This window comes from Nothobranchius furzeri, chromosome 12 (assembly GCF_043380555.1).
Source record: "Nothobranchius furzeri strain GRZ-AD chromosome 12, NfurGRZ-RIMD1, whole genome shotgun sequence".
Lineage (NCBI taxonomy): Eukaryota > Metazoa > Chordata > Actinopteri > Cyprinodontiformes > Nothobranchiidae > Nothobranchius > Nothobranchius furzeri.
This window is the reverse complement of record NC_091752.1, coordinates 44,596,964-44,622,343: the sequence shown is the minus strand read 5'-3', so window position 1 is coordinate 44,622,343 and position 25,380 is coordinate 44,596,964. Positions and strand designations below refer to the sequence as shown.

At 41.1% G+C, this 25,380-nt stretch overlaps 1 protein-coding gene across 1 annotated transcript in view; it reads left to right on the top strand.

The window, feature by feature from the left end:
• bmpr1aa (bone morphogenetic protein receptor, type IAa) overlaps positions 1–25,380 on the top strand; it is a 69,515-nt gene that overhangs the window by 43,532 nt on the left and 603 nt on the right. Inside the window, exons 3-12 of the mRNA XM_015976647.3 lie at positions 8,117–8,379; positions 19,193–19,355; positions 19,624–19,726; positions 20,154–20,253; positions 20,336–20,423; positions 23,195–23,330; positions 23,656–23,848; positions 23,930–24,227; positions 24,365–24,540; positions 25,197–25,327. Of these exons, the coding sequence (XP_015832133.3) occupies positions 8,316–8,379; positions 19,193–19,355; positions 19,624–19,726; positions 20,154–20,253; positions 20,336–20,423; positions 23,195–23,330; positions 23,656–23,848; positions 23,930–24,227; positions 24,365–24,540; positions 25,197–25,327 (1,452 nt within the window). The 5' untranslated portion in view covers positions 8,117–8,315. The remainder of the gene's footprint in view (positions 1–8,116; positions 8,380–19,192; positions 19,356–19,623; positions 19,727–20,153; positions 20,254–20,335; positions 20,424–23,194; positions 23,331–23,655; positions 23,849–23,929; positions 24,228–24,364; positions 24,541–25,196; positions 25,328–25,380) is intronic.

Genomic DNA, 25,380 nt, shown 5'->3' with positions numbered 1-25,380 from the left:
TTCCTTGATAAAATCAGCAAAATCATAACACCCACTTGCATAACAGATCAGAGAACCGAGAGAGCAGTGAACACAAACAGCAGAGCATCCCTCCACCTCGCTGTAGTTCCTCTCAGTCAGTATTGTCCTCCAGCTGCAGCTTTGATGCCAATCTTCCCTCATTACTGCATTTATTTGTTGAGCTCAGGAGCTGCAGCTATCAGGCCTCAGCAGGCTTTATTTAGTCTGCCGCCATTCTTCCAGATCAGGAAGTGAAGACACATTAGGGCTTGATTATCGATGTCTGGCTTTTCATGCCACAGTTAGTCCTGAGGGGGTTGAGGTCAGGGTGGGGAAATTATGGATTGATTATTAATGCCTGCAACCGTCTGTCTTTGTTGTTTTCACAGACTTAAATTAGATAGAGCTATTTTTCCTTTTACAAAACAAGTGTGTGCTCTTTTGAGGTCCACCACAGAATCTGTCAGGTTTTGATCTAAGATTTGGTCCGTTTCAGCACCTTAATTATTTTCTTTTTCAGCCATTCTGCTGTAGCTCTTATGTATATCTGACATCATTAGCCACATTTCCACTATAGGATTTAGGTTGAAAGTACACGGGCTTGGTCATCTCAGCCGGTGTGTTGCTACATGATAATCGCCCTTGAAGGATGTCAGCATTTGCGACCATTTCAGCAATGTGTGGCATCACTGGTCAGTGCTTGAAAGCACCCACAAGTTTAGACATGAGCAGCATTAAACGCGTGCTATTTTTTCAGGGTGTGTCGTATATTTTACGTCGTTCCGGACATGCGCAAAGAAAATGGTTATGTGCAACATAACCCACTAGAAGAGTCCTGGTTAGATGTAGAACAAACACTTTGCAATATGATAGAGCTTTTGGAGCTACCACTTATTAGCTCAAGCATAAGAAAACATGAAAGCTTTAAAAGTATTAATATCAGCACCTCTCTGACAGCATGGTGGGAATATCTAATAATGACAGTCTTCACTAATACCAAGCAGGCGAACACCCATCTGGAACAACTCGGACATTTTGCAAAACATTAAAATGATTAACCTTCCGGACTGGAAGTGTTCTTTTAGCTGGAACATATATTTGAAGGATTGTATTGTATCCCATTTAACTGAAAAGTCTCCCAATATGGGGTCGATAAGAATAGATTTTTAGAATATCACCCATGTAAGCTTAATAAGGAACAATTACAAACACAATCAAGAGTACTAGACTTCTTTAATCTCAAACACCCCAAATTACTGTCTAAAGTACTTAAGACACTGTTAGCAGTTTCTACTGAAAGGTGGATCTATCCGTCAGCTTTAACTCAAATTTCTGGTTTCAGACTTGTTTAAAAACTTTTAAAATTACCAGGAATCCCGATTTATAATTGCTTCAATACAAAATTCTGCACAGTGTACATTATACAGAGTACACTATACAGAGTACGTTACATAGGTCATCGTCCCCAGATGGGAATCTGTGCTGGGCCTGGGAGATTGGGTCCTGGCTTGTATGCTGCTACATTGAAGCTAATCACCATCAGCATGTGAATGAATGAATGATACATTGTATTGTCAAGCGCTTTGGACTCTTCTGACTCTGAAAGGCGCTATACAAGTACGTGTCATTTATCTTGCCCAAGGACACTTCCACACCTGATATGGAAGCCAGGACTGAATCACCAACCTTCCAACTGGCAAACCAATGCAGGCTAAACCATTTGCCCTCCACTACCATGCTGAAAGTTGGAATCAGTTGTTGGTGCTAATATGGATTTCTCCAAACCTATTGCTATGCATTATGGATAAAAATCACAGCCTGGGTCTTCCTAAAAACAAGACATTATAGTAATCTGAAAGCCTGCAGAGATAATAATTTCATGTTTTACGTTGTGTGTTGATGGTGTGGGAATTAAACCTATAACTGTTTTCTACTTGGTGCCTTGCCCTGGTTTAAACAAATCAGAGGCTGATATGTTCCATTTTCAAATCGTCTTCTTCTGCAGCCAAGTAAAGTGTTCACAGCCAGAAACATAAAGGGTTAAAATCCTAAAAATCTGCTTGAGTTTCTGTCACCATATTTCCCAGCACCCTTGGAGAAGTGTGACCTCAAATTCCTTACTCTGGGGGGTTATGGCTCACTGACTCCTCATAAGAGCAGTTCATTCTGTACAGGTGGGATGGCAAACACTACTTTCTTTCATTCCTTTCATGCTGAATGTTACTCCTCCAAGACTAATGTCACGTCCATGTAGCAAGAGCAGCTACGCTACATTAGCCACAAGTAACCTGAGAGGGCACCAGGACGGGCTGGGAGATGGGACCATGGTTTGAACCCTAAAGAAGTTGGTTTATATCAGACCAGATGGATTGGATGGTGTCAAATTTATCGCTTCATGCTTAGTGTTGCAACAATTTTATATTTTGCTGGTACGATTATAGTCTTGAGAAATAATCATGGTTTCACAATTACCACGATTGTTTTACATGAATTTATTTCACATCTGTATTAACATATACAAATCACACACACATTCTATAAAGCGTTAATTAAGTGCATTATTACTGAAGAGTGTACCACTGATTACTAGGGCGCAGTGTGGGGGAACCCTTTATGAATGGTTTTCTTCTGTGAAGCCGGCAGAGCATCTTCAATTACGTTCATGATGCAATGCGTCTATTTTACTGTTCCACTTGTATCTGTCTGTACAGCTGTTTCACATTTGTTAAGCTGTTGCTGTAGTGTTATATGTTGTTAGTTTGCATGCTAAGTTGCGCTTCATCATCCTGTGTTTGGTAGCCCATGTGGTTGTTGCATGCTGCTGTTAGCCTTAGCTCATGTAGCTTTACACGCCGCTGCAGGGCTCCTTCATTGTTGTCAATAGTTACCTGACACCGAGGAGTGTTCCTTCAATTACAATCTAGAAAAGTTTTGAACCCCTGAAGTTATCTAGTTAAAAGTTAAAGTCCCATTAGTTGTCACACACACACTGATGTCTGTGCAAAATTTGTTCTCCGCATTTGACCCATCCCCAGGGAAAGCAGTGAGCTGCAGACACGGCTGCGCTCGAGAACCATTTGGTAGTTTAACCCCCCAATCTAACCCTTATCCTGAGTGTCAAGCACGGAGACATTGGGTCCCATTTTTTTTCAAGGTATTTGGTATGGTGCGACCAGGAATTGAACCCTGATCTCCCAGTCTCAGGGCAGACACCCTACCACTAGGCCACTGAGCTGGTCTGTTGCTGCTTTTCAGAGGTTCTCCTTAGAAATAATCAGTTGTATAATCAATTATAGTTTAAAACTTTTAAATACACTCAAAGTTGTGGAACACTCATTTAATCAATACATTTGCAGTGGTCTCTGGTAGGAATGAATGCCTTGAAAGTCATACTCTGAGGAAAAAATACACCAGTCCACCATTTTCAGGACTTACAAGTAAGCCACATCACAGCTGAGCTTCAGACGGCAGGTTTTTGAGTCTTATTTGCAGTATATTTGGACATCTCGCCTTGGATTGGATAACGGCAAAGTGACTCTACCACTGTCTCCACAAATAGCACAAGCCAGGAGAAGTTCTGCTGTGTGGTGGAGTTGCTAACGCTAACTGTTAGCAGACAACAACTCAGCTAGTAGAAGCTGTCTCATGAATGCTTAACCAACATCCTGCCAGCTCACTTCAACCAGCACAGTGAAATGAACACTCAGGAAAACCCTTTGAACCTTTTGTCACAGCCTATGTGAAGGTTTTTCATAGGCGTGGGTAATATCTCAATCCTTATTTAGGGCTGTCGCGGTAACCGCAAAAATGAAATATCGCGATATGAAGAAGCCCACCGCGCTGCATCATGGGCCACCGCGATTACTGAACTTGGTTCAACTCAATGATGCATGTAGAGAAGGATGGCTGCACTGGTATCAAAACGAAACGTTACTTCGCTCCTTTGGGAGCACTTTGGTTTTCAGTACGTCAGCTGCTGCGCAGCCAGAGTCCTTGGCCGAGACGGAGCTGCCACCAGCGGCAAAAAATAAATAAATAATAAACGCTCTGAGACCTCCTGAAGTCCTGGACAAGCACTGCTTCTGCAACCGTCCCGAAGAGAGTTTGAACCGAGCTGGAGCTCACTCGCTACCTGCAGGAGGAATGCATCCACCCTAAAGAACCCCCCTGACATGGTGGAGCAACAACCGGGAGAGATTCCCTTTGCTCGCCAGAGTCGCACGCAAGTTGAGTTCGGTAGCGAGCGGGGCCGGAGCGGAGGGGAGCGGAGGTAGTGGAATTTGGGGTTAGTGCAACGAGCGCACCATCCGAGAGGGTTTTCAGTGTTGCTGGAAATGTTGCCACCCCTCTCAGATCCTCTCTCAAACCGTATATGGTTAACATGCTGGTTTTCCTTGTGGGTAACAAGGACGTGACCGAGCTATAAATCACCGTCATTCGTGTGTGTGAAAGTGAAATGATAGTGCGCCCGGTACATGCAATTTTTTATGCTTGATTTTAAACAACTAAACAAAATGGGGACTTGTTTCTTATTTGTTAGATGCTGCAGCCAAATTTGCATTTAAAAGTTTAACCTTCTCCTGAATTTTGTTGTTTTTAAGTTCAGTCGGACTCCAACTGTCGGACAAACAAACGTTACTGCGATCTGTGTTGTTACTGCCCTTTGATCTGCATTCAGTAAAGCGTTATAAAAGAAGGCACGGCAATTTTTAACCTTTTTTAAATGTGTAAACATTATGTTTAGATAGTACTGCAATAAAAAAAGGACTGCAATAATATCGCATACCGCAATATTAAGCCACCCTGAATCACCGCAGGGGGAATTCCTCAACCGCGACAGCCCTATCCTTATTACAATCCAGTGCAAGCATTTTATCTTCAAAGATTCTGGAGATTTAGTCAGTTAAGTCATGTGCTGTATGGGACAGCAGTAGCTCAGAAGGGAGAGCGGGTTGTCAAGTATTCGGAAGGTTGAAGGTTCAATCCCGCCTCTAACCAGAGAATGCTGCTGTTGTGTCCTTGGGCAAGACACTTAACCAGCCTTGCCTGCTGGTGGTGGTCGGACGGACCGGTGGCGCTAGTGTTTGGCAGCCTCGCCTCTGTCAGTGCGCCCCAGGGCAGCTGTGGCTACATCGTAGCTCATCCCCACCAGCATGTGAATGTGTGTGTGAATGGGTGAATGACTGATTGTGTTAAGCGCCTTGGGGGGTTGCAGAACCCTAAGAAGTGGCTATTCAAATACAGGCCATTTCAAGTATTTTTCAAAGAAACAAAAAGGCAACAGAGCAAGAGAGCTCTGGTCAGCTGAGGAACACATTTATACACATATCACAATATCTTTATTAGAGATAAACACACGTAAAATTAATCTTTGTCCTGCAGGCATTTTTCATATTGTTGTATCAAAAACAACCTCACTCAAATCAAATAACAGGAAAGCCCAACCTGAGTACATTGTAACTGACTTTGACTCATGCAGACCCGCTATCGGGTCAGGGTTGTTCAGAGAAGTGTAGAAGTGCGTGTTTGTGCCATTGAGCCAAATAAAAGCAAGCGTCTAGCTTGTGTCGGCGGCGTCTGGGTGACGATATCTCAAGTAGGAGAATCTCACCTCGTTGCCACAACAAAAACACACAAGTTTGTTTGTGGCTCTTCGCTCCATTTACAGATGGAAGGCGACGGCAGCTCAGCGAGATAAAACACACAAAGACTCATTCAGACAGACACAGGCAGGACAAGATGAAGCAGGCCTGATGTGAGCCCCCGAGACAGGAAGCACACCTCCCCCATCCTGCCCCCTTTACACACACCCTTTTCAAATCACCCAACACATCCAGTTCCCTTTGAAAACATGTGTGCCTGATGACGGACGTGGAGACTCTAAAATCACCACACATCACTCTGGGGAGCTCTAGAGTCGACTAACAGATTCTGTCACCTCACTGAGAAAACTATGTAGGTGGTGCTGGAGGTCTTCAGCACAAACACCCAAAACCTCCTGAAGGAGTTTGATAACTGTCCCTCCTACTCGGTAGAGTCATGTTCGAGCTCGTCTCTCTTATTTCTTGTCTGCTTCTTAACACTAGAAAGGCCATGGCAGTCATTCTGACTGTTTAGCCATTTGTATGTTTAAATACTTCATCAAATTAAAAACATACACCCTTGCCGGTCCCCAAATTTTCCTAAAACAGTGTACAGTTTCATAAAAAATGGATTTCACCATTGTTATTGTGCAAAAGACAGGCTAATATAATCATGTCTAGCTATTTTGATCCGAGACAGTCATTTGGACTACCAGAGAATTTCTTGCTGCTTTTCCCTCTGAATAACTGTCAGGTTATTTGGGGGGGTTTCAACACTATTATTACTGTCTGTGAAGGTTCTCAGTCATCCAGGTCATTGTAGTCTAAGGAGCTTTGAAAGAAAAGCGTCTGGACTTCTTTGAGTTGCTTGAAGACGTTTCACCTCTCATCCGAGAGGCTTCTTCAGTTCTAAGGTCAAATAGGAATCTGGGACTCTCCACCATTTAACCTTAGAACTGAAGACGCCTCTCGGATGAGAGGTGAAACGTCTTCAAGCAACTCAAAGAAGTCCAGACGCTTTTCTTTCAAAGCTCCTTAGACTATTATTATTATTATTATTATTATTATTATTATTATTATAGTGTTATAATAATAATAACACTGTTATGGGTATCTCAGGAAGCGCTCGTGGTGTTTTCAGCAGAAATATTTAACAAGAAAAGTTGTTTTTATTGTTGGTTATTGGCCAGAATCTGCATGAACATTGTAGAAGTTCAGTGTAACTATACTCATTACCATCCATATAAATTTTAACTGGGTTCAGTTTTTCACTTTAAGGAATTTTGTCAGAAATCATTATAGAAAGTTAAAATTCTCTAAACAGTGAAGCACTGTGACGCATACGTCACTGAAAGACAGCTTACAGGGAAGCTGCTGCTGCTACATTGTGATTAGCTGGATTTTGTTTACTTTCATGCTCTCAATGATTGTGGGAAATTGCTTTTACAGCAGCAGCAAACGGTCTGAGCCATATGTCCCAGCTGTACACACATTTTTTTAACTAACAGGTTTGATCTTAAATTATAACCTACATCTATAACTCCTTCTGGAACTGCTACCGGTCCTTTTAGACGCCTAATGAGTCCCGCTAGCATGACTGCAGCAACACTGCTAATCGCGTTAGGAGTGTAAGGGCAAATGAGTCATTTGGGAAAGCTACGACACACACTCAGATATGATCTAAAAGATGGTCTAAATATTTCAACAATAGATCCTCCTGGGACCAGTAGAACCTCCGTGCCATCCTGGATTAGTGCAAACAGCAAAGAGCTAGCGAGCTACTGCAGCATCCCTGTCAGACAGAAAAAGAGTTACTCTGATAAGCTACCGATTACGTTTTCTGGAGTTATATTAATATATCCAGTGATAAAACTGGCAGCAGGTTCTTTTATTTATCTGTAGATTATTGAATTATATTGGCACAGCCTGGTGCATCAGCAGAGAGAGCATGGTGAGAGTGCTGCAATACCAGAAATGTTACAGAGGCTCATCGGCTCTACTGGGAGTGTCACGTGTTTGAAAATGCCCACAGCTTGAGGGGGGACCCACAGGAGTGTGGTAACTTGTACTTCTGGGCAGGACCAGTTCAGGGTCTTTGTTCTCCATTTCCCCGGTTTGAGATGTGTGAAAAGTGGGCAGAGGTCAGACCTTTTTGCCGAACCCCCCAACTCCAAGAGGCAGCATCTCTCCACAGGAGTTCTTTGGTTGGAGCTAAAGATGAAGAGGACCCCCCCCCCCCCCCAAATCTGTTACACAACTCTTTATCCTCTAATCATCATCAATATCTTGATCTTCCTGCAGAGTTTTAGTCTGACAGCACTCGGGTCATACAGCTGCTTTTGTCTGTAGGAAAATACTTTCTCACATAAAGCACTTTAGAAAACAAAGACAAATTGTTGATTTAGTTTTTTATTTAAATCAAGTTTAAACAAACCAGAATTGTCTCTGGCCTTTTTGTTTCAGCTCCTTTGGTTTCTACTCAGCTGGGAAAACTGTGGGCCAGCTTAATTCATTTTGGATTTCTTTCCTCCTAGGGTTTTTGGTCCCAAAGAACCAGTGAGACCCAAGTAGACCCGATGTGATTTCACCATCAGAACCTTGAGGCCATTGTTTCCTCCTGTTGCACCTTCATCGGAACTTCCCTCTTCTTCAAGCTTCTCCAGCTGGGGACTGAAACATCTTCCCAGTCCGTGTGTTCAGAGGCTCGGTCTGGACCTGCTCTCCAGCTGCAGGATGGCGGCCCTGTCCTGTTTGGTTGTGATAGTTGCTGCTCTTCTGCTACCTCTCAGAACTGATGGTGAGTCTGTTTCTTAACTGGTAACAGATGCATACACACAGTATAATTTCAATTCAGTTTGTTTATAAAGCGCCAAATCATGACTAGAGTCGTCTCGGGGCACTTCACACAGTAAACATTCCAGTACAGTTCAGTTCATTAAGCCAATCAGCAAAAAGAGCATGAGAAAGGTCACCTTCTCCTACCGCCTCAGAGTAGCTGATAAGAGCTGTCACACAGTATCTGGCCCACAACGCAAACAGGTTAGAGCCATCTAATGACTTGCATGGCCTAGTAACCGGGTTAAATCACTTTCTTTGTACAGAATTAAACAAAATGTGTTCTTTAGTTGAAGCGGGCAACCTTTATCATTGGTTTAGTGTTTACTGAGCTCGTCAGGTATGTCACATGTATAAAGGTTATTTATTTATTTATAAACTCTGTCCCTCCTGAGGTCGCCTCAGCCTCTCATGTCATTCACTTTGTGTTTCCGTTTACTGAACAAACGGAGCATCTGTTCATCCCCAAACCGGTGTCACGGCGATTCTTCAGCATTAACTCACTCAACGCAGAAGAGATCTGGTTACACCTTTGTAGCGTCAGCTGTGTGCAGTCCAGGCGTGTTGATCAAATGATTTGTAGATAACGCGTACTAGCCAAAGCTCGTTAGCTTTCTCAAACGGATCTGCAAGCTTTGTGCTAAACAATGTTGACTGTGAGGTGTAACATTTTGTTCTTCTGCACAAAGATGTGTCAGATGATCTAAGGTAGTAATATCTACATCCTTAGCTTTTATTTTGTTAGCTTAAATGGTGGAGGCACAGATCTGGGTAGCGGCTGCAGATGGTCCTTCTGCCCTCCAGTGTTGTGTGGATGTGCGCCATTACCCAAATGTAAACAACATTCAAGGGGTCTATACTTTCTTCAGCACCTATCACATGCATTAGCTACAGGAAGGAAACAGAAGGGAAAACGATCAAGTCATGGAAACGCTCTTCTTCGTCACAGGGAAAGTTTGTATTCCTGGCCCTGCCCACTTTGGATTGGGACCGCCCACAGGAAAAAGAGCATAGGGTGTCTCTGCTAGTAGATGCTAACGTTAGCATTAGCAACTCACACTTTGGGTTGTCACGGTGTGAAAATCTAACCTCACGGTTATTGTGACCAAAATTACCACGGTTTTCGGTATTATCGCGGTATTTTTTTAAACGTGCTACATTTTCACACAATTAAATAAACCCTGTATGTCAGAAAATATTGTCCTCAGTTTGTGTCTAAATTTTGCCTAAAATGTGTTATTGTGTAATTATGTTGTTTATTTGTTTACATTTTTTCCCTTTAGTCTTTAAAATACCAATATTTGCCCATAACTTCTTATTTTATGTCTGTTTGATGTCATCATTTTAAAAATATTAGATCAGATGATACTCAGTACTCAAGTAGCCTTCTAATCAGATACAATTTTTTTTACCCTTACTTGAGTAATAAACCCTATATCAGGAAGATATTGTCCTCGGTTTGTGTCCTTCCAGTGAGCTTTGCAGATGTGGGGAAATGTCATCAGGCAGTAATCATTGTTAAATTCATAATTATTCTCAGAGAGACCAACTCTTATCTGCCCCTGGGAGCCCCGTAATGCATGGCATCATTTCAACATGGGGGTGTCCGCGACACGGTTTATATGCAGGTAGCGGCGCTGCGGCTGCTTTATATAGCGACTCGTTGCATTCTCCCTCAACCCAAATCCTCGGAGCACGCATTTGAGCTAAAACGCTAACGTTAGCTTGCCTTGCGTTGACTGTTGTGGGTGATGGTCACGCAGATGTGTCATGAGATTTGAAGCGTTGCTGCCTTTCACAGACACTTTTTCTGCACGTGCTGCAAACAGGATAGCCGTCTTCTATCAACTGTCCCTCGGCATTCTTCAAATATCTAAAAAATGCCCGTACTTCCCACTTTGTCTTCTTTGAGGGATAAAAATGTCCTGAGCGCTGCCGTCTCCTCCTTTGGCCATTATTTCAGCTTTAGCTTCAAGAAAGTTTTGGTTGTAAACAACAAAGCACGCATGTGCCACCGGCAACTTCAGCAGATGATACGGTGGCTGGTAAGGGTCACCGCGCCTACACCGCAGCCACGGTAAACCCACCCAGATAATAGTTTTTTTAAAAACAAGACGGTTATTATTATTGTCAACTTTTTACCGGGGTATACCGCTACACCGGTTACCGTGACAACCCTACTTACACTACATGGTGGAACATGTCATTAGTTATTGTAATTGTTATCAACATTGCATTTTTTACCCATCACTTTTCTCTGCTGGCTGGGTGATTAAAGGGCGGGATGCAAATGTAGAAGCACCCTATTTACACAATCAGTTTTATACATAGAATGATAGCAAAAATGAATACAAAATTTTAAATTGTAATAATAATAATAATAATAGTAAAAACACAAATAATAGTAATAATGAACGACAACAAAAATAAATCTGCCTCACAAAAAACTGTAATCTTAACATAAGTCAATGAATAATATTCATATAAACAGATGTTTTCTATGAATATAAATACTTTTAAGTGTATTTAAAACATGACATTTTCATTCACATCTCTGAAATACACAGGATCACATACAGTCATAGTAATTAGACATCATCTTTTTGATGTTCATTTTTTTAAAAGATTTAACTGTGTTGCGTGCCCTGATTTTGAGTTATTCCGTAATTTTACTCCTTCTACTGAACAACTCTGACTCCTAACATTTGTTGTGACTTTATGTTTTACATATTGTCCTTCCCCTCTTAGTTCATACTGTGTCATTTTGACCTGGAACCGCTTCTGAACACAATCTGGAATTATTTTATTATAAACTTTAAAAAGTGCTTGTGCTTTTTGTAAATTGACCAGGTCTGTAAATGAGTATATTTAGTTTTACAGAAAGGGGGTGCGTTGGTGTGTGGTACTCAGAGTTATTATTCTTATTGGTCTTTTCTGTAATAAAAACATGGGTTTTGTGTGAGTTTTTTAAGTATTTCCCCAGACCTCCAGTACATCATGTGTGGAAGTACTAATGTTTGGTATAAGAGTAGTAAAGATTTCCCATTTAAGATATATTTAGTTTGATTTAGTACTGCAACAGTTTTAGACATTTTAGTTTTAACATTTTCTGTGTGCAGTTTCCAGCTCAGCCTCTGATCTGTTGTAACATCCAGAAATGTGTTTTCATTTACTCTTTAATTTCTTCTCCATTTATTATTAAATTTGTAAGACTCTTGTTTTTGGTTTCCAAATATAGAGTATTGAGTTTTACTTGGATTTAATGATAATTTATTGCTATCTAACCAGGTCTTTAGTTTTTCTAGTTCTTTTCCAACCGTGTTTAGAAGCTGTCCCAGGTCTTTCCCAGTAATATACACATTTGTATCATCTGCAAAGAGAATGTAATTCAGTTTATTGGTTACTTTAGTGATGTCATTGATGTAAAGTGTAAATAACTTGTTGATTTTACATTGTGGATTTCTGTGTATTATTTTCTGTCTGTTAGGTAACTTTTTCACCAGTTATGTGCTGTTCCTCTTATGCCACATTTATATAATTTGGTTTGCAGGATATTGTGATCTATTGCGTCTAATGCCTTCTTAAGATCTATTTTAGATATTTATTATCGACTGTTTTAGATATTCCCTCTACCATGCTAATAGTTGCCATTGCCGTTGATGTTTTTGTTCTAAATCCATACTGGTGCTCACTTAGTAGATTATATTTTCTATGAAACGATCCAATCTGCTTACAAATGTTTGTTTCCGTTATTTTGGAGAACTGGGATAACAGCTAGATTGGCCAGTAATTGGGTGACCACCTGACTTTAATATTGGTATAACTTTAGTTATTTTTATTTTACTGGGGAAAAGGCCTGTTTTAAATATTTGGTTACAAATGTATGCAAAAAGTTGTGCTATACATTCTGATATGTTTTTTATCAATGACATGTCAAAACACTCAGAATCTTTGGCCTTTTGTCTTTATATTTTTTGACAATGAAATGATTTCATTTTCATCAATGTCCTTAATAAACATAGTATTTTTGTTCGCAGTAATGTGTTCGATAACCTCCATTTTAACTTTAGGTTTTTCTGTTTTATTTGCTAGACTGGTCCCAATATTTACAAAATAATCATTTAGTGCATTTGCAATTTCTCCATGGTTATTAATGAGAGTTACATTTTCACTGGTCAACTTTTTTCCCATCGTTATTAATAAAAATGCTTTTTAATGTTTTCCATCTTCCTTGAGTATTGTTTTTGTTCTGTTGTAATAATTAGTCAAAGTAATCCTTTTTATTTTTTCTCATTGTGCTAGTTAGTTTGTTTTTATATTTCTTGTATCGGTTTTCAGCCTCTTTTATTCTAGTTGTATGAATATTGTATAGTCCGTGCATCCGCGGGATCTTAAAAAGTCTTAAAAGTCTTGAATTTGATTTTGAGACCCCTGCAAATACCATGATAGTGTATTCTGCTTTTTACGGGAATTTTGCAGCCCCTTTGTCATCCATGGCTTGGTATTTTGTTATTGCTTCTGTTTTCTAATTGGACAGTTTTTAATTTATAATTCGAGTATTTTTGCTAAAAGGATTTCGAATGCTTTACTTGGTTCATGCTGTTTAAATGTCTGATTAACCAGCTTTCCAGCTCTCAGAAGCTCTCCCTGTCGTCTGCTCGCCACTCCTCCCAGCAGGAAGCTGTTGAACTGATTGTTGCCGCTCTCACTTCCTCTCAGCCCATAAACCATTTCCTGCATGGCACAGTACAAGCTGTCAGCGGCGCTAAACGCTCCAAACAGCCATTGTTCTCCGGAAATATCCTTCTTTCCCTCTGGAGACAAATTCCCTCTTTGAAGCTGTGTTTATTTATTTTTGTAAGATCAGGGGCCAAGACTCCATCTGTGCTTAACAATGCATATTTAAAGTCCAATTAAACATATTTATTATTTACATCAAATCAAAACATACCAAAAAGTGTTTCATATTTCTGAATCGTTTCTCCAGCTTAGCAGCGATCCTTGTGAAACTAAACGGGAACATCTCGTCTCATCCGGCTGCTCAGTTCTGTTTGTTGCTTCTAGATTTTTAACGAGGTTGTTAATCACCTCACAAAGAAGCTTTCAGCTGTCTCTATAGTAACGCTGTGTCAGTCCTGTAAACATTGCTTCAGGATGGAGGTGCTTTATTGGGTTGTAAAAGTGGACGGCAGATAGGAGGAGGAGTCACATACAGTTAGGGTTTTGTCCCAGGTTGGCTTCTTCTGTGAATTAAGAGTTTATGTTCACATCTAAAAGGTTGTATTTCCATTTTGCTTCTCAGGTTAAAACAAACTAGTACCTGCAGGCAAGACTCAGGGTTAAAACAGTCGTTTTTTTCTGGGATTACGTCTCATTTGTTTATTTTAGTTTTTGTCCAAAGAAGTCCGGTTTATTCTATTAGGTTGATTTTGTTACATATTCTGGCATCATTCATTTATTCTTTCTGTTACTGCCCGGTGTGTCCCATAATGCACCAGTGCAGTCCTGTCAGATTGTACCTTGTTAGTAGCCTTCAGCCAGGATCGCTCTGCTCCAGTAACTGTTTGGCTGTAGTATAATGCTTGGCTTTATGAGAGTTACTTAAAGTAATGTATTCTGGATTGATTCAGCTATTTACTGTAATTCATGTAAAGTCCTTTTTACAAGACACACCGTGCCGGCAAATGGGCATAAAATTACAGCAACAGTGTGTCTTATGAACGCGCCATGCAGACATGGCGTTGCGTGAATTTTGCAGCATTCATTCCACCTCATTTGATAGTATTATTGGGTAATTGTCTGTCTTAGAAACAGGTGTCATGATGACGTGGGGAGTTGCTGCCTATGGAAGTGTATGTGTTACAAAAATAATATTATTATGCAGTAGCAGAAATGATATTTCATTTTCATATTACCACTGCCAAATTTGACTCATAAATAAAAGTCATAAGCAATAAGTTCTTCCAGACCTCCAAGGCTTTATTATTCTGAAGTTTGTTTGCTAGGGAATTTTCCCGCATTGTTTGCTCATTCCTTTTATTGTAGCAAATTGCATTCTTAAATTTAGGTTAGCAGCCCTCTTTTCTTTCCAGCATCATCCGAGACCTTGGTTTGCCATCAGCAACCCAGTCTTCATAAGGTAGTCTGGACTCAGTGTGCAATGCTGAGGCATGTTCAGTCCACCCTAGTAGCGGCTCAGATTGTGCTGTTACTTTTTAGTACAGAAATCTTCTGTGGTTATTCAAGCAGTCCACAATATTCTGGTACAGAGTGCATAGCTTCTGTCTTGTGTTCCATAAGTTTACAGTAGACATCTTTAAAGTATACAGTTTCTTTATGCATGCTAACCGTAGTCGAGCTTCCATCTGATAGTAAGTTGCAATTCCTAATACCCTTGTCTGTTACTTTAGTCCAAGTCAGCTTCTGTATAGACGCACTCTCGGGTTGGAGCAGCACCGTCAGTGTTTCACAGTTTAACTCAATGTAGACAGGGATATGATCGGTTGTTTCCTGAGGATACAAGATCTCTGCCCTGGATAAACATTCATGTGCATCTGCAGTGCATATACAGTGAGTTGGTGCAGTTACATGCGCACGACCGACATCTGAGTCGATCCAAATCGATCTTATTATAATAAGCTGGTAGTCTTTATCCTAGTTTACATGCGCATTAGAAAACTATCCTCTCAAATAAAGTTTGTTCCACTCCGGTACAATAGGTGGCAGCATGCCCCTTTTCATGTCGGCATTCTTCCGGTTAGCTTATAGCAACACAAGCGGTAAAGAGGCTGGCGGGATGCAGACTTGGGTGATGGGTATTACCCACAATGCAATGCTACGGGAGAAACGGCTCATGTTCTTTTTCTGAAAATATGTATTTTCTAATAAAAGTAGTTCATTTTAGGACAATTAGTTGATGCTCTGAATGTTTTAGACAATGCAGCAATGAATGTAAATTTATTTCTAATAATTGTTTGGTTGTTTGTTTGAAAGTTGTTAATAAAGTTTTGTTTTAAGTATCACAGTGACCAGCATCCCGGCATGCTTTGATGTCAATGACGCAAATCTCCCCGTCTCAATTAGGCAATTATTTGCACACTTGTGTACTACGCACTCGAAGCCTTACAGCACACTTTCTCTTAAGTGCATTTTGCTGAAAACCACAGTGAGTATTGAGATAGGGCTTAAGTCTCTGGGCAGCGCCATATTGGATGCCATGTTTCCTGCCACGGATGCCCTTGAGGACAGAGCACATTTACTGATTTGTAACTAATGGATACAAAACTTTCACTAATAATAAACATTTTGTTTTACACGTTTACGTCTTCACTCATCGCCAGTGATGATAGGGAGTCTTATGTGCTTGTTTTTTTGCTGGAGGTTGCACTCCCAGGGGTTTTTTACCCTAAAGGCCATTCGTTGGTAAGGTCTTATTCAAACACAAAAATACTGCTTGCTTGCAGTGATTTACGTATGTACTGCCTCCTGTCGCCAGGGACAATAAACATTATCACTTTAAGGATCAACAACCTGCTCATATTCATTGTTTTGAATTGAATTTAGGGCTGAACTAGGGCTGGGCGATATGACGATTTAGACCGTTTTACGATCTACACATCTGACGGTCTGTCATTTTTGAGAGACCGTTTTATCACGATTCACAGCTCTGCTGTTGAATTTCTGCCTCTGAATGAAAATGGAACTTACCCCAGGCGAATGACACGCCTTTGTTTGACCCTTAACCAATCAGAGTGAGTCATAGTAATGCATTAGTGCCCCGCTTGTTTTCACTTGTGTGTGAACAAACATGGCTTCGCCGCGGCTGAGCGACACGTTCCGAAGAGGAACGCAGGGTTTCCTTAGCGCGCAGCGCTAACAACTTAGCGACGTGACATGTCTCGGAGAAAGCGTAAAAACACGTTGGACGCTTCTTCTGAAGCAGGAAAATAACACCGCTTCTTAAGCAGAGCACGACGCCGCCTCGGCTCGTTCACCCCCTGCCGAGCCGGTGTCGGTACCGGACTGTATGGCAAACTGAGCTCGGTCACTCGGTCGCTGGAGCTGACCCGTGACTGCCTGATGGAAAACCAACGGGTTTCATCAGACTCGTAGTTTCTTGTTTTTGCTGGGACCCCCTGTATTTTACCGCTCCCTCCTGCAGTCTTCCCCTATTAACATTTAAAATGATTCTGTAAACTCCGTGTATCAATAGAAAAAATCTCCGCCTCTGCCAGCTGCAGTAAATGTAGTCTCCAAATAATAAGAGGTGCATTTATCTGTGTATCTCCTTTCATCCGCATTAGTGATATTCTCAGCACCAGAACAGTGAAGCAAAGAAAGAATCCTGAGTTTGTTAGTAATTTTATTTATTAGGTGCATCTAACCTGTTCTATTTTTCTCTGAAATGAGATCAGTGCTTCTATGGGTTGTCTCCAATCTGCACTGGAAAATTTTACTTTATTTAGAGACTTGTTGCAGAAAATATTCAGAATGTGCAGTTTTTTGCTACCACAAGCGATCTCTGGTCCAGCCGCACATCAGAGCCGTATTTGAGCTTAACTATCCACTACATGAGCAACTGGGAGCTACATAGTATTTTGAACAAGTTAATGTTTGCACAATACGTTTGCAATTGACATGTTTGCACTTAAATATGTTTACGATTTTAATTTATGTTAAGTTACTTGAAAAACGAGAAAAACTGATTTTTGTAATTGTTTCTCTCAGGGCTTTTATCATCTCTGGTGTGAGTTTAAAATATAAGTGTGTTAGCACTGTGCTGATTATCCCTAATATGAATAAATCTTTATTTATTCAATGTTTCTCTTCTTTAATACGCAATTGAAGTTATGCTATTCATGGATAAAAAATCGTGATAAAATCAAAATCGTGATAAAATATTGGAAAAATCGTGATATTCTATTTTTGCCATATCGCCCAGCCCTAGGCTGAACCATTTTGAAAAATAATCTAATTGTGATTTTTTTTTTCTTCAATATTGCTATTGCGATTTAATTCATGATTATTTTCTCAAGGGGCTTTTCTCATTTTTTTTAACTAATGGAAGCAAAAAAAATCTATGTAACTTGTACTGAATATAAACAAGTTTATGCATTTGCATATTTGTCTGCATATCATATCAACAAGTTTATTTGTCTACATAAACACTCACAAGTAAAAGAAAAAATTTGCATTTGAAGGTGCAATGCTTTGCAGCCAGGAGCGCATCCCTTGAAGGAGCATAGGTATTAGCATCAACTGTAAAAATTTATTAGCAGGAAGGAAGTGTGTCCCATTTATTTAAGTCTTTTGTGTTTAGAGTTTTTGACTTCTAGTCCATGCAGAGCTTCCATAGTTCAGTTACATCCATAGCTGCAAGCCAAAACTCTATGAAGTTGAAGTCTCTTACAGTTTTCTAGCTTTACTAAAATATCTGTCTGTGCTTATTTGATTGATAGCAGTTTTTACTTTTTATTAGACTCAAAATGTAATCATTTGGCATGTTCCTAATTCGTAAATTGTAAGAATGTAATTGGCGATATTGGCATTAGCATCCCTATGGGTTTTTCAATGTATATTAGCGTTGTGCTAACCACTCGCTGCCAGTCAAATAGCAGCCATTGTGAGTAGAAAATCTCCTTTTGTCACATCTCAATTTAATTGTATATGCAAGTAATCATTCAGCCCTAACTGAATTTGAGGAGAAATCCTGCAAATATTAACAGAAATATCCATGAAGACTAAATGATGGAAGATTCTTCTTTAGACAAGGGAAGATGATCCATGATCCCTTCAGCGGGCTTTTAAAACTCATAAAGGAACGTTTGGAACAGCTGAGGAGGATTGTTTTTGATGGGACGTCAGTTTGGCATTATTTAAAAGATTTTATTTGCAGACGATGACTCAGTGTTGGCTCTCGTAAAGTTTTTTAGTGAAATAATTCCTGGCCCAGACTCATCAGCTGCTCACATGGGGGATAAAAAAAGCTTCCCGGCTGAATTACCCAGCATGCTCTGCCAGACCTCAGTCTCCACTCTGACTAACGCTGCAATTACTTACACATGTTGACACACAAGGGAGATATTTCCAGACTCCACAGGCCCTCTTTCTTCCTGTCACTCACAGGCTCTCAGCCAATCAGGGCTCAGCGTAAGTCTGGTTCCTCTGTCTGGTGTGAGTTAGTCCGCTTCAATTGGAAGGAAAACACGATGGAACTGGGAAAGCTGAGAGACGACCGGGCAGTTCAGAGAGAGGGAGAGATAGAGAGAGAGAGAGAGAGAGAGAGTGTGTGTGTGTGTGTGTGTGTGTGTGTGTGTGTGTGTGTGTGTGTGTGTGTGTGTGTGTGTGTGTGTGTGTGTGTGTGTGTGTGTGTGTGTGTGTGTGTGTGTGTGTGTTTACTCTGAGGAGAGCCTTAATAAGGAAACATTTACAGAAACGTTAGTCTGGAGAAAATCACCAACCAGCACTACGAAGTACAGTTTTTACATTTTTAGTATCAGAAATAACCAGATTAGGCTTCATACTGGTTTGAACTGTGGTGCATGTGTGTGCCCTTTGACCCCTGGCTTTATGCTCCATATATGGCACTCCTCCTCTGTGCCTCCATGCAGCCTGTCATCAGCTGATAGAGGAGGAATGTTTCACCTCCTCTGATAAATCTGACTCGACTCACTGAGCTGCAGCTGTTCCACATCAAATAAAATCACCTTTAATCTGTGGGTCTGTTTGTGTGACCAGCTGTAAATCCAGTGCTGATTCCTCATTTATCCGTGCAGCCGCGGGTCAGAACCCTGACCACGTTCTGCAGGGGGTTGGTGAGAAACCTGAGGCCCGGCGTCCCGGCGAGGACTCCACCATCGCGCCTGAAGACCTCCCCCGATTCCTCAGCTGCTACTGCTCAGGTCACTGTCCTGACGACGCCGTCAACAACACCTGCCAGTGAGTAGGCACTCCATCTGAACCCAGTTGGGCATTATGGGGTGTTCTCCACTTTACTGCTGTCATTCATAAACAGAAGCAGAACAGTTAAATCCATCATACGTGTGCGATTGGATTTGTTTTTAGCTTCACAGACAAATACAAATATCAGGAAGTTATTTCTGAGCTAAATGACTCGGGGCTGAGATGCTGTTGGTCCCCCCCATGAAGTCTCAGATGAATCTGGTTGCTGGTTCAAAGCGGTGCATTAGTGCGTTTGTGTCTTCAGGACCAACGGTCAGTGCTTCGCCATCATCGAGGAGGACGAGAACGGAGATTCCCAGCTCACCTCCGGCTGCATGAAGTATGAAGGCTCTCACTTCCAGTGCAAGGTATGCTGATGTCACACACACTTCGGTGGGTTCACCTGCACAAACACAAGGTCAGATGCTGCTCAGACCTAAAGGAGCTTCAGATCTCTGCAGGCTGGAGCCATTTGATAGATTTTTTTGGCTGATATTTTTGCCTCTTGTTGCCTTTAATAAATGGATTCTGTTGGTTTTGAACGGTAACACGGTTCTTTAACCTTGGTTTTGAAACTGGAATAAGTGAAGATTTGCTGCAAAAAGTTTCTTGAAAATGGTTTCTGTTTAAAATGTGCTTTATATCATATTTATCTTTTTTATTTAATTTTTATTTTTTTATTTTTTTCAGTTTTTACAATAAATCAGTAATGATAGATGGATGTCGTCTCTGGTTGACCTGAGATGTTAAAAGAGTCCACAGATGTTTATTTTCTGCTCTCTGGTTGGATGACAGGACTCTCCCAATGCTCAGACCAGGAGGACAATCGAGTGCTGTAACACAGATTTCTGTAACGGAGACCTGAGGCCCACCCTACCGCCACAGATTAGCACCGGTAACCTGTCAGCTGATCTGAGAGCAGTGATTCAGGTAAAAATACAGCTGCAGGTTTAAGTCAATTTTGCTTGTTTCTGCAGAGAATCGCTCCCATTGGCTAGCCTTCCTCATCTCCATGACAATTTGCTGCTGCACTCTGGTCTGCGTCACCATCATCTTCTACTGCAGGTAAGAACTCACCTGGAAATGGGTTGAAAGCAGCTCTAGAAATGCTAAACGGCTTTTCACATCTGGGGAAGATGTTTTCCGTAGGGATGCACAATAGCAAAAACATTCACAAGGATTGTCTTAAACCCTGTTAAAAATCTGGTTGACGTGGAACTGATGCAGGGTTCCCGCTGGGTCTGGAATTTAGGAATTTTAAAATAAGAACTTATAAAGTCTTCAAAAAGTAATTTTCACAACTGGGTCTTAAAATGTGTGCTATATGTAAATCTGTACTGTATTTGTCCTTTTAAGTTTCATTTGTCAACCACTATCGTTTTTACTAAACGTAGCATAAATAAAATGTGGCGGAATCAATAATTGCGAACGCAGCGCAGCCTCGGGTCAAAATAGTCCGAACACGTGACGTAGTCAGCTCCCGCGCTACAGCAGTGATACAAACGGTAAACACAACCTCCAGCAGAGAAGAAACTTAGCAGACCATAAAAAAGGTTGACTGACACCTAGGGATGGGTGCCAGAACCCTGGACCTCTTTAAGGAAAAACATTTGGTTGGTACTGATATCAAAATATGTATTAATGTCCTAATGTGCCACAGCGGGTCACATGACTGATCCCAAGTCACGTTATGAGTGGAGGAGACGCGTCACCTTTCAACAAAGGAATTTCTTTAGCCTAGTGGCATCAGAAAAGCTGATGAAAAAGCCACACAAAAGAGATGAGATTGTGTGAGAACGGGTTTTAACAGCATAGTCATCAGTCATGACATCAGGTAACAACACAACCGGACAAAAGACTATAAGATTAGAACTAGACAACATCAGGCACCAAAATCGGGTTACAACATTAGGGATTAAAATCAAGTCACAACATCAGGGATTAAAATGAGGGTACAACATCAGGGACCAACATCAGGGTTTAAAATCAGTTTATAACATCAGGGATTAAAATCAGGTTACAACATCAGGGACCAACATCATAGATTAAAATCAGGTTACAACATCAACGGCTGACATCAGGGATTAAAATCAGGTTACAACATCGGGACCCAACATCAGGGTTTAAAATCAGTTTATACATCAGGGTTCAAAATCAGTTTATACATCAGGGATTAAAATCAGGTTACAACATCAGGGACCAACATCAGGTTACACAATCAGGGATTAAAATGAGATTACAGCATCAGGGACCAACATCGGGTTACAACATTAGGGACAAAAATCTGGGATTAAAATGAGGTTACAACATCAGGGACCAACATCAGGTTACAGCATCAGAGATTAAATGAGATTACAACATTACAACATCTTTTTTTTTTCCATTTATATAGCATTGTTCACAGACGCAAAAGTGATTTTGACACAAATTGCTTCACAGTAAACAGCAACAGAGCTAAATGTAACACCAGTGTTCCGTTTTTTGTCACTTAAAATGGAAACACCAGTTATTTAATAAAGCACCTCCCCGTTCATGGTGTGAGCTGAAGCATGGACCATGTTTGGCTGCGAAAGCAGACCTGACCCACGATGGCAAGGCATTTTAACATTTTATCAACAAGCACACCTATTTGTAATACCTATTTTACATGGCTGCAATATAATTAATCTTAATCTGGATTTTATTTTTTACTAGTCATAATTAAAAATGATGATATCAACAACTATTTTATACTAGCAGGAATACAATGCTCATTTACCCACATCATGTAACAACAGCATGTAACAGCTTGTAACAACAGCATGTAACATCATGTAACAACAGCATGTAACATTATGTAACAACAGCATGTAACATCGTGTAACAACAGCATGTAACATCATGTAACAACAGCGTGTAACAACAGCTTGTAACAACAGCATGTAACATCATGTAACAACAGCATGTAACATTATGTAACAACAGCATGTAACATCGTGTAACAACAGCATGTAACATCATGTAACAACAGCGTGTAACAACAGCTTGTAACAACAGCATGTAACATCATGTAACAACAGCATGTAACATTATGTAACAACAGCATGTAACATCGTGTAACAACAGCATGTAACATCATGTAACAACAGCATGTAACATCATGTAACAACAGCATGTAACATCGTGTAACAACAGCATGTAACATCGTGTAACAACAGCATGTAACATCGTGTAACAACAGCATCATTTCACACCAGTTAACCAAATCCGGAAAAGAACATATGTAATATCATCTGGTAACAACGTCAGGAAAACAACAGGACTTTTCTTGTTATCTTGAAGATGTTTTACCTCTCGTCCAAGAGACGGCTTCATGTCTAGAGCTTATTGTCAGCAGGAGTCTGCAAGTCTTATTTTTATTACTTTTTCTTTAAAAAGGGCTTCTGTGGGTACCAGTGACCAAGTTGGTGTGACTGGGTGAATGATACACTGTAGATCAAAGCGCTTTGGAGTCCTCTGGCTCTGAAAGGTCTTATACAAGTGCAGGTCATTTATCATTTACATTTATTTTAATATTGAAGATGTTCGATTGATTAAAGATGGATATCAGAACCCCAATAATCCAGGATTAGAACTCTTCAGATATTAAATAATTTTATGATTAAACCAACAATCAGAACTAAAATCATCTAATAATTCTCCTCAAAACCAACGTTATTCATATTTATTATACATAAACACACACCTAAATGCCCATATCAGGAAAAAAGACCAGATCCAAACATTTCCTGCAGATGTTTTTAGGACTTACTCGTGTGTGTGTGTGTGCGTGTGTGTGTGTGTGTGTGTTTTAACAGGTACAAGCTGCAGACTGAACGTGAACGATATCCCAAAGACACAGAACAGGAAGTGTTCATCAGAGATGGCGAGTCACTCAAAGACCTCATTCATCAGTCACAGAGCTCTGGCAGCGGTTCGGGGCTCCCCCTGCTGGTAGGAACAAAACAAGACGCTCATCTCCTCCATATTAGCAAAACTTGGTTATAAAACCTAATATATGATATGTATATAGTCTAATCCTTGTCATACAGCAGTAAAAAGTGGGTTTATATTCTTGGTGTAATTAAACAAGAGCAAAAAAGTTACTTAACTCAAACTGAAGCATTAAAAAACACACGTTATAAAGTCTGGAAACATAAAGAAAACGTAAAACAAAAGCATCACAGCTGCTTAGAAGAGAAAAAGACGATCAGGAGGAAATGCAGAAGTAACAGTGGCGGATGAAGACATGATATTCTGTGTTATCTGTGCTTCTCAGGTGCAGCGGACCATTGCCAAGCAGATCCAGATGGTTCGTCAGATTGGGAAAGGTCGCTATGGAGAGGTGTGGTTGGGACGGTGGAGGGGCGAGAAGGTAGCTGTCAAAGTCTTCTTCACCCGTGAAGAGGCCAGCTGGTTCCGTGAGACAGAGATCTACCAGACAGTTCTGATGAGACACGAGAACATCCTTGGTAGTCTTGCCACATCAGTTCTAAAGCAGATGATCAGACAACTGTGACATTTATGCTCATCTGTTAACTTTCATCCTGCAGGGTTCATCGCTGCAGACATCAAAGGTTCGGATGCCTCCACGCAGCTCTTCCTCATCACAGACTACCATGAGAGCGGCTCCCTGTACGACTACCTGAAGCTGACCACGCTGGACGTTCAGGTTCTGCTGCGGCTGGCCTACTCGGTGGCCTGCGGCCTCTGCCACCTGCACACAGAGATCTATGGCACGCAGGGCAAGCCAGCCATCGCCCACCGGGACCTGAAGACCAAGAACATCCTGGTGAAGAAGAACGGCACCTGCTGCATTGCCGACCTCGGTCTCGCCGTCAAATACAACAGGTGATTTTGTTGTTTTCCTCTGATATCCTAACCTGTAAAGGTGTCAAATCTGATGTAGTGTTTGAATGAAAGACTAAGCTGCTGTAAACGTATTTCAGTCCTTACTAAATTATAAAAGCTTCTTCGGCTTGCCATAGTGACACAAACGAGGTGGACATCCCTCTGAGCACCCGGGTGGGGACGAGGCGCTACATGGCCCCTGAGGTCCTGGATGAGAGCCTCAACAAGAACCACTTCCAGGCATACATCATGGCGGACATCTACAGCTATGGCCTTGTTGTCTGGGAGATGACCAGGCGCTGCATCACCGGAGGTACACACACACACACACACACACACACACACACACACACACACACACACACACACACACACACACACACACACACACACACACACACACAACTGTGCTTTTCACAGAGCATACCTTATATTTATTTTTATTTTATTGACCTAAAAATCACTTTGAAACATGCCAGTCGAGGTTGCCCAAAGTTCTGAACACTGATACCAAAGTTCAAGGTTTTTATATTATTCTCTTTTGTTTTTTTGTTTTTTTTGGGGGGGCACTGCACCACCATGCCTTACTCATTCAGACCATTACTAAAATGGAACATTAGGTACACAGATTAACAACAACAACATTTTAAAAAAACACTGAAAATGGATGTTCTGTCCATTTTGGTCACTCTTGATAAAAAATGTAAATGTTCCGCTCTGGCTTGTATTTCATTGCCATCATACATCCTAGCAGACCTCACCACCAGCTCCCCTGAGCACTGCTCATGGCTCTGGACACTTGACCCTGGGTTGGTTACTTCTAACACCTGTCTTTCATACACATAATTCTGTCTCACATCTACGTCCTGTCTCATCGGCAGAGCCAACGGGCTCGGAAACCCCCGACTTCCTTGTACATATTTGGTCTTCTGTGTATCAGCTGAGTGAGCCTGCTTTCTCTCTGCTCAGGTATTGTGGAGGACTACCAGCTGCCGTATTATGACATGGTGCCCTCTGACCCCTCCTATGAGGACATGTTGGAGGTGGTTTGTGTTAAAGGACTTCGGCCTACTGTGTCCAATCGCTGGAACAGCGATGAGGTGAGACTCCTCTGTAGATGGAATGAATCCCAATGAGTCACCTAGATGTTGCC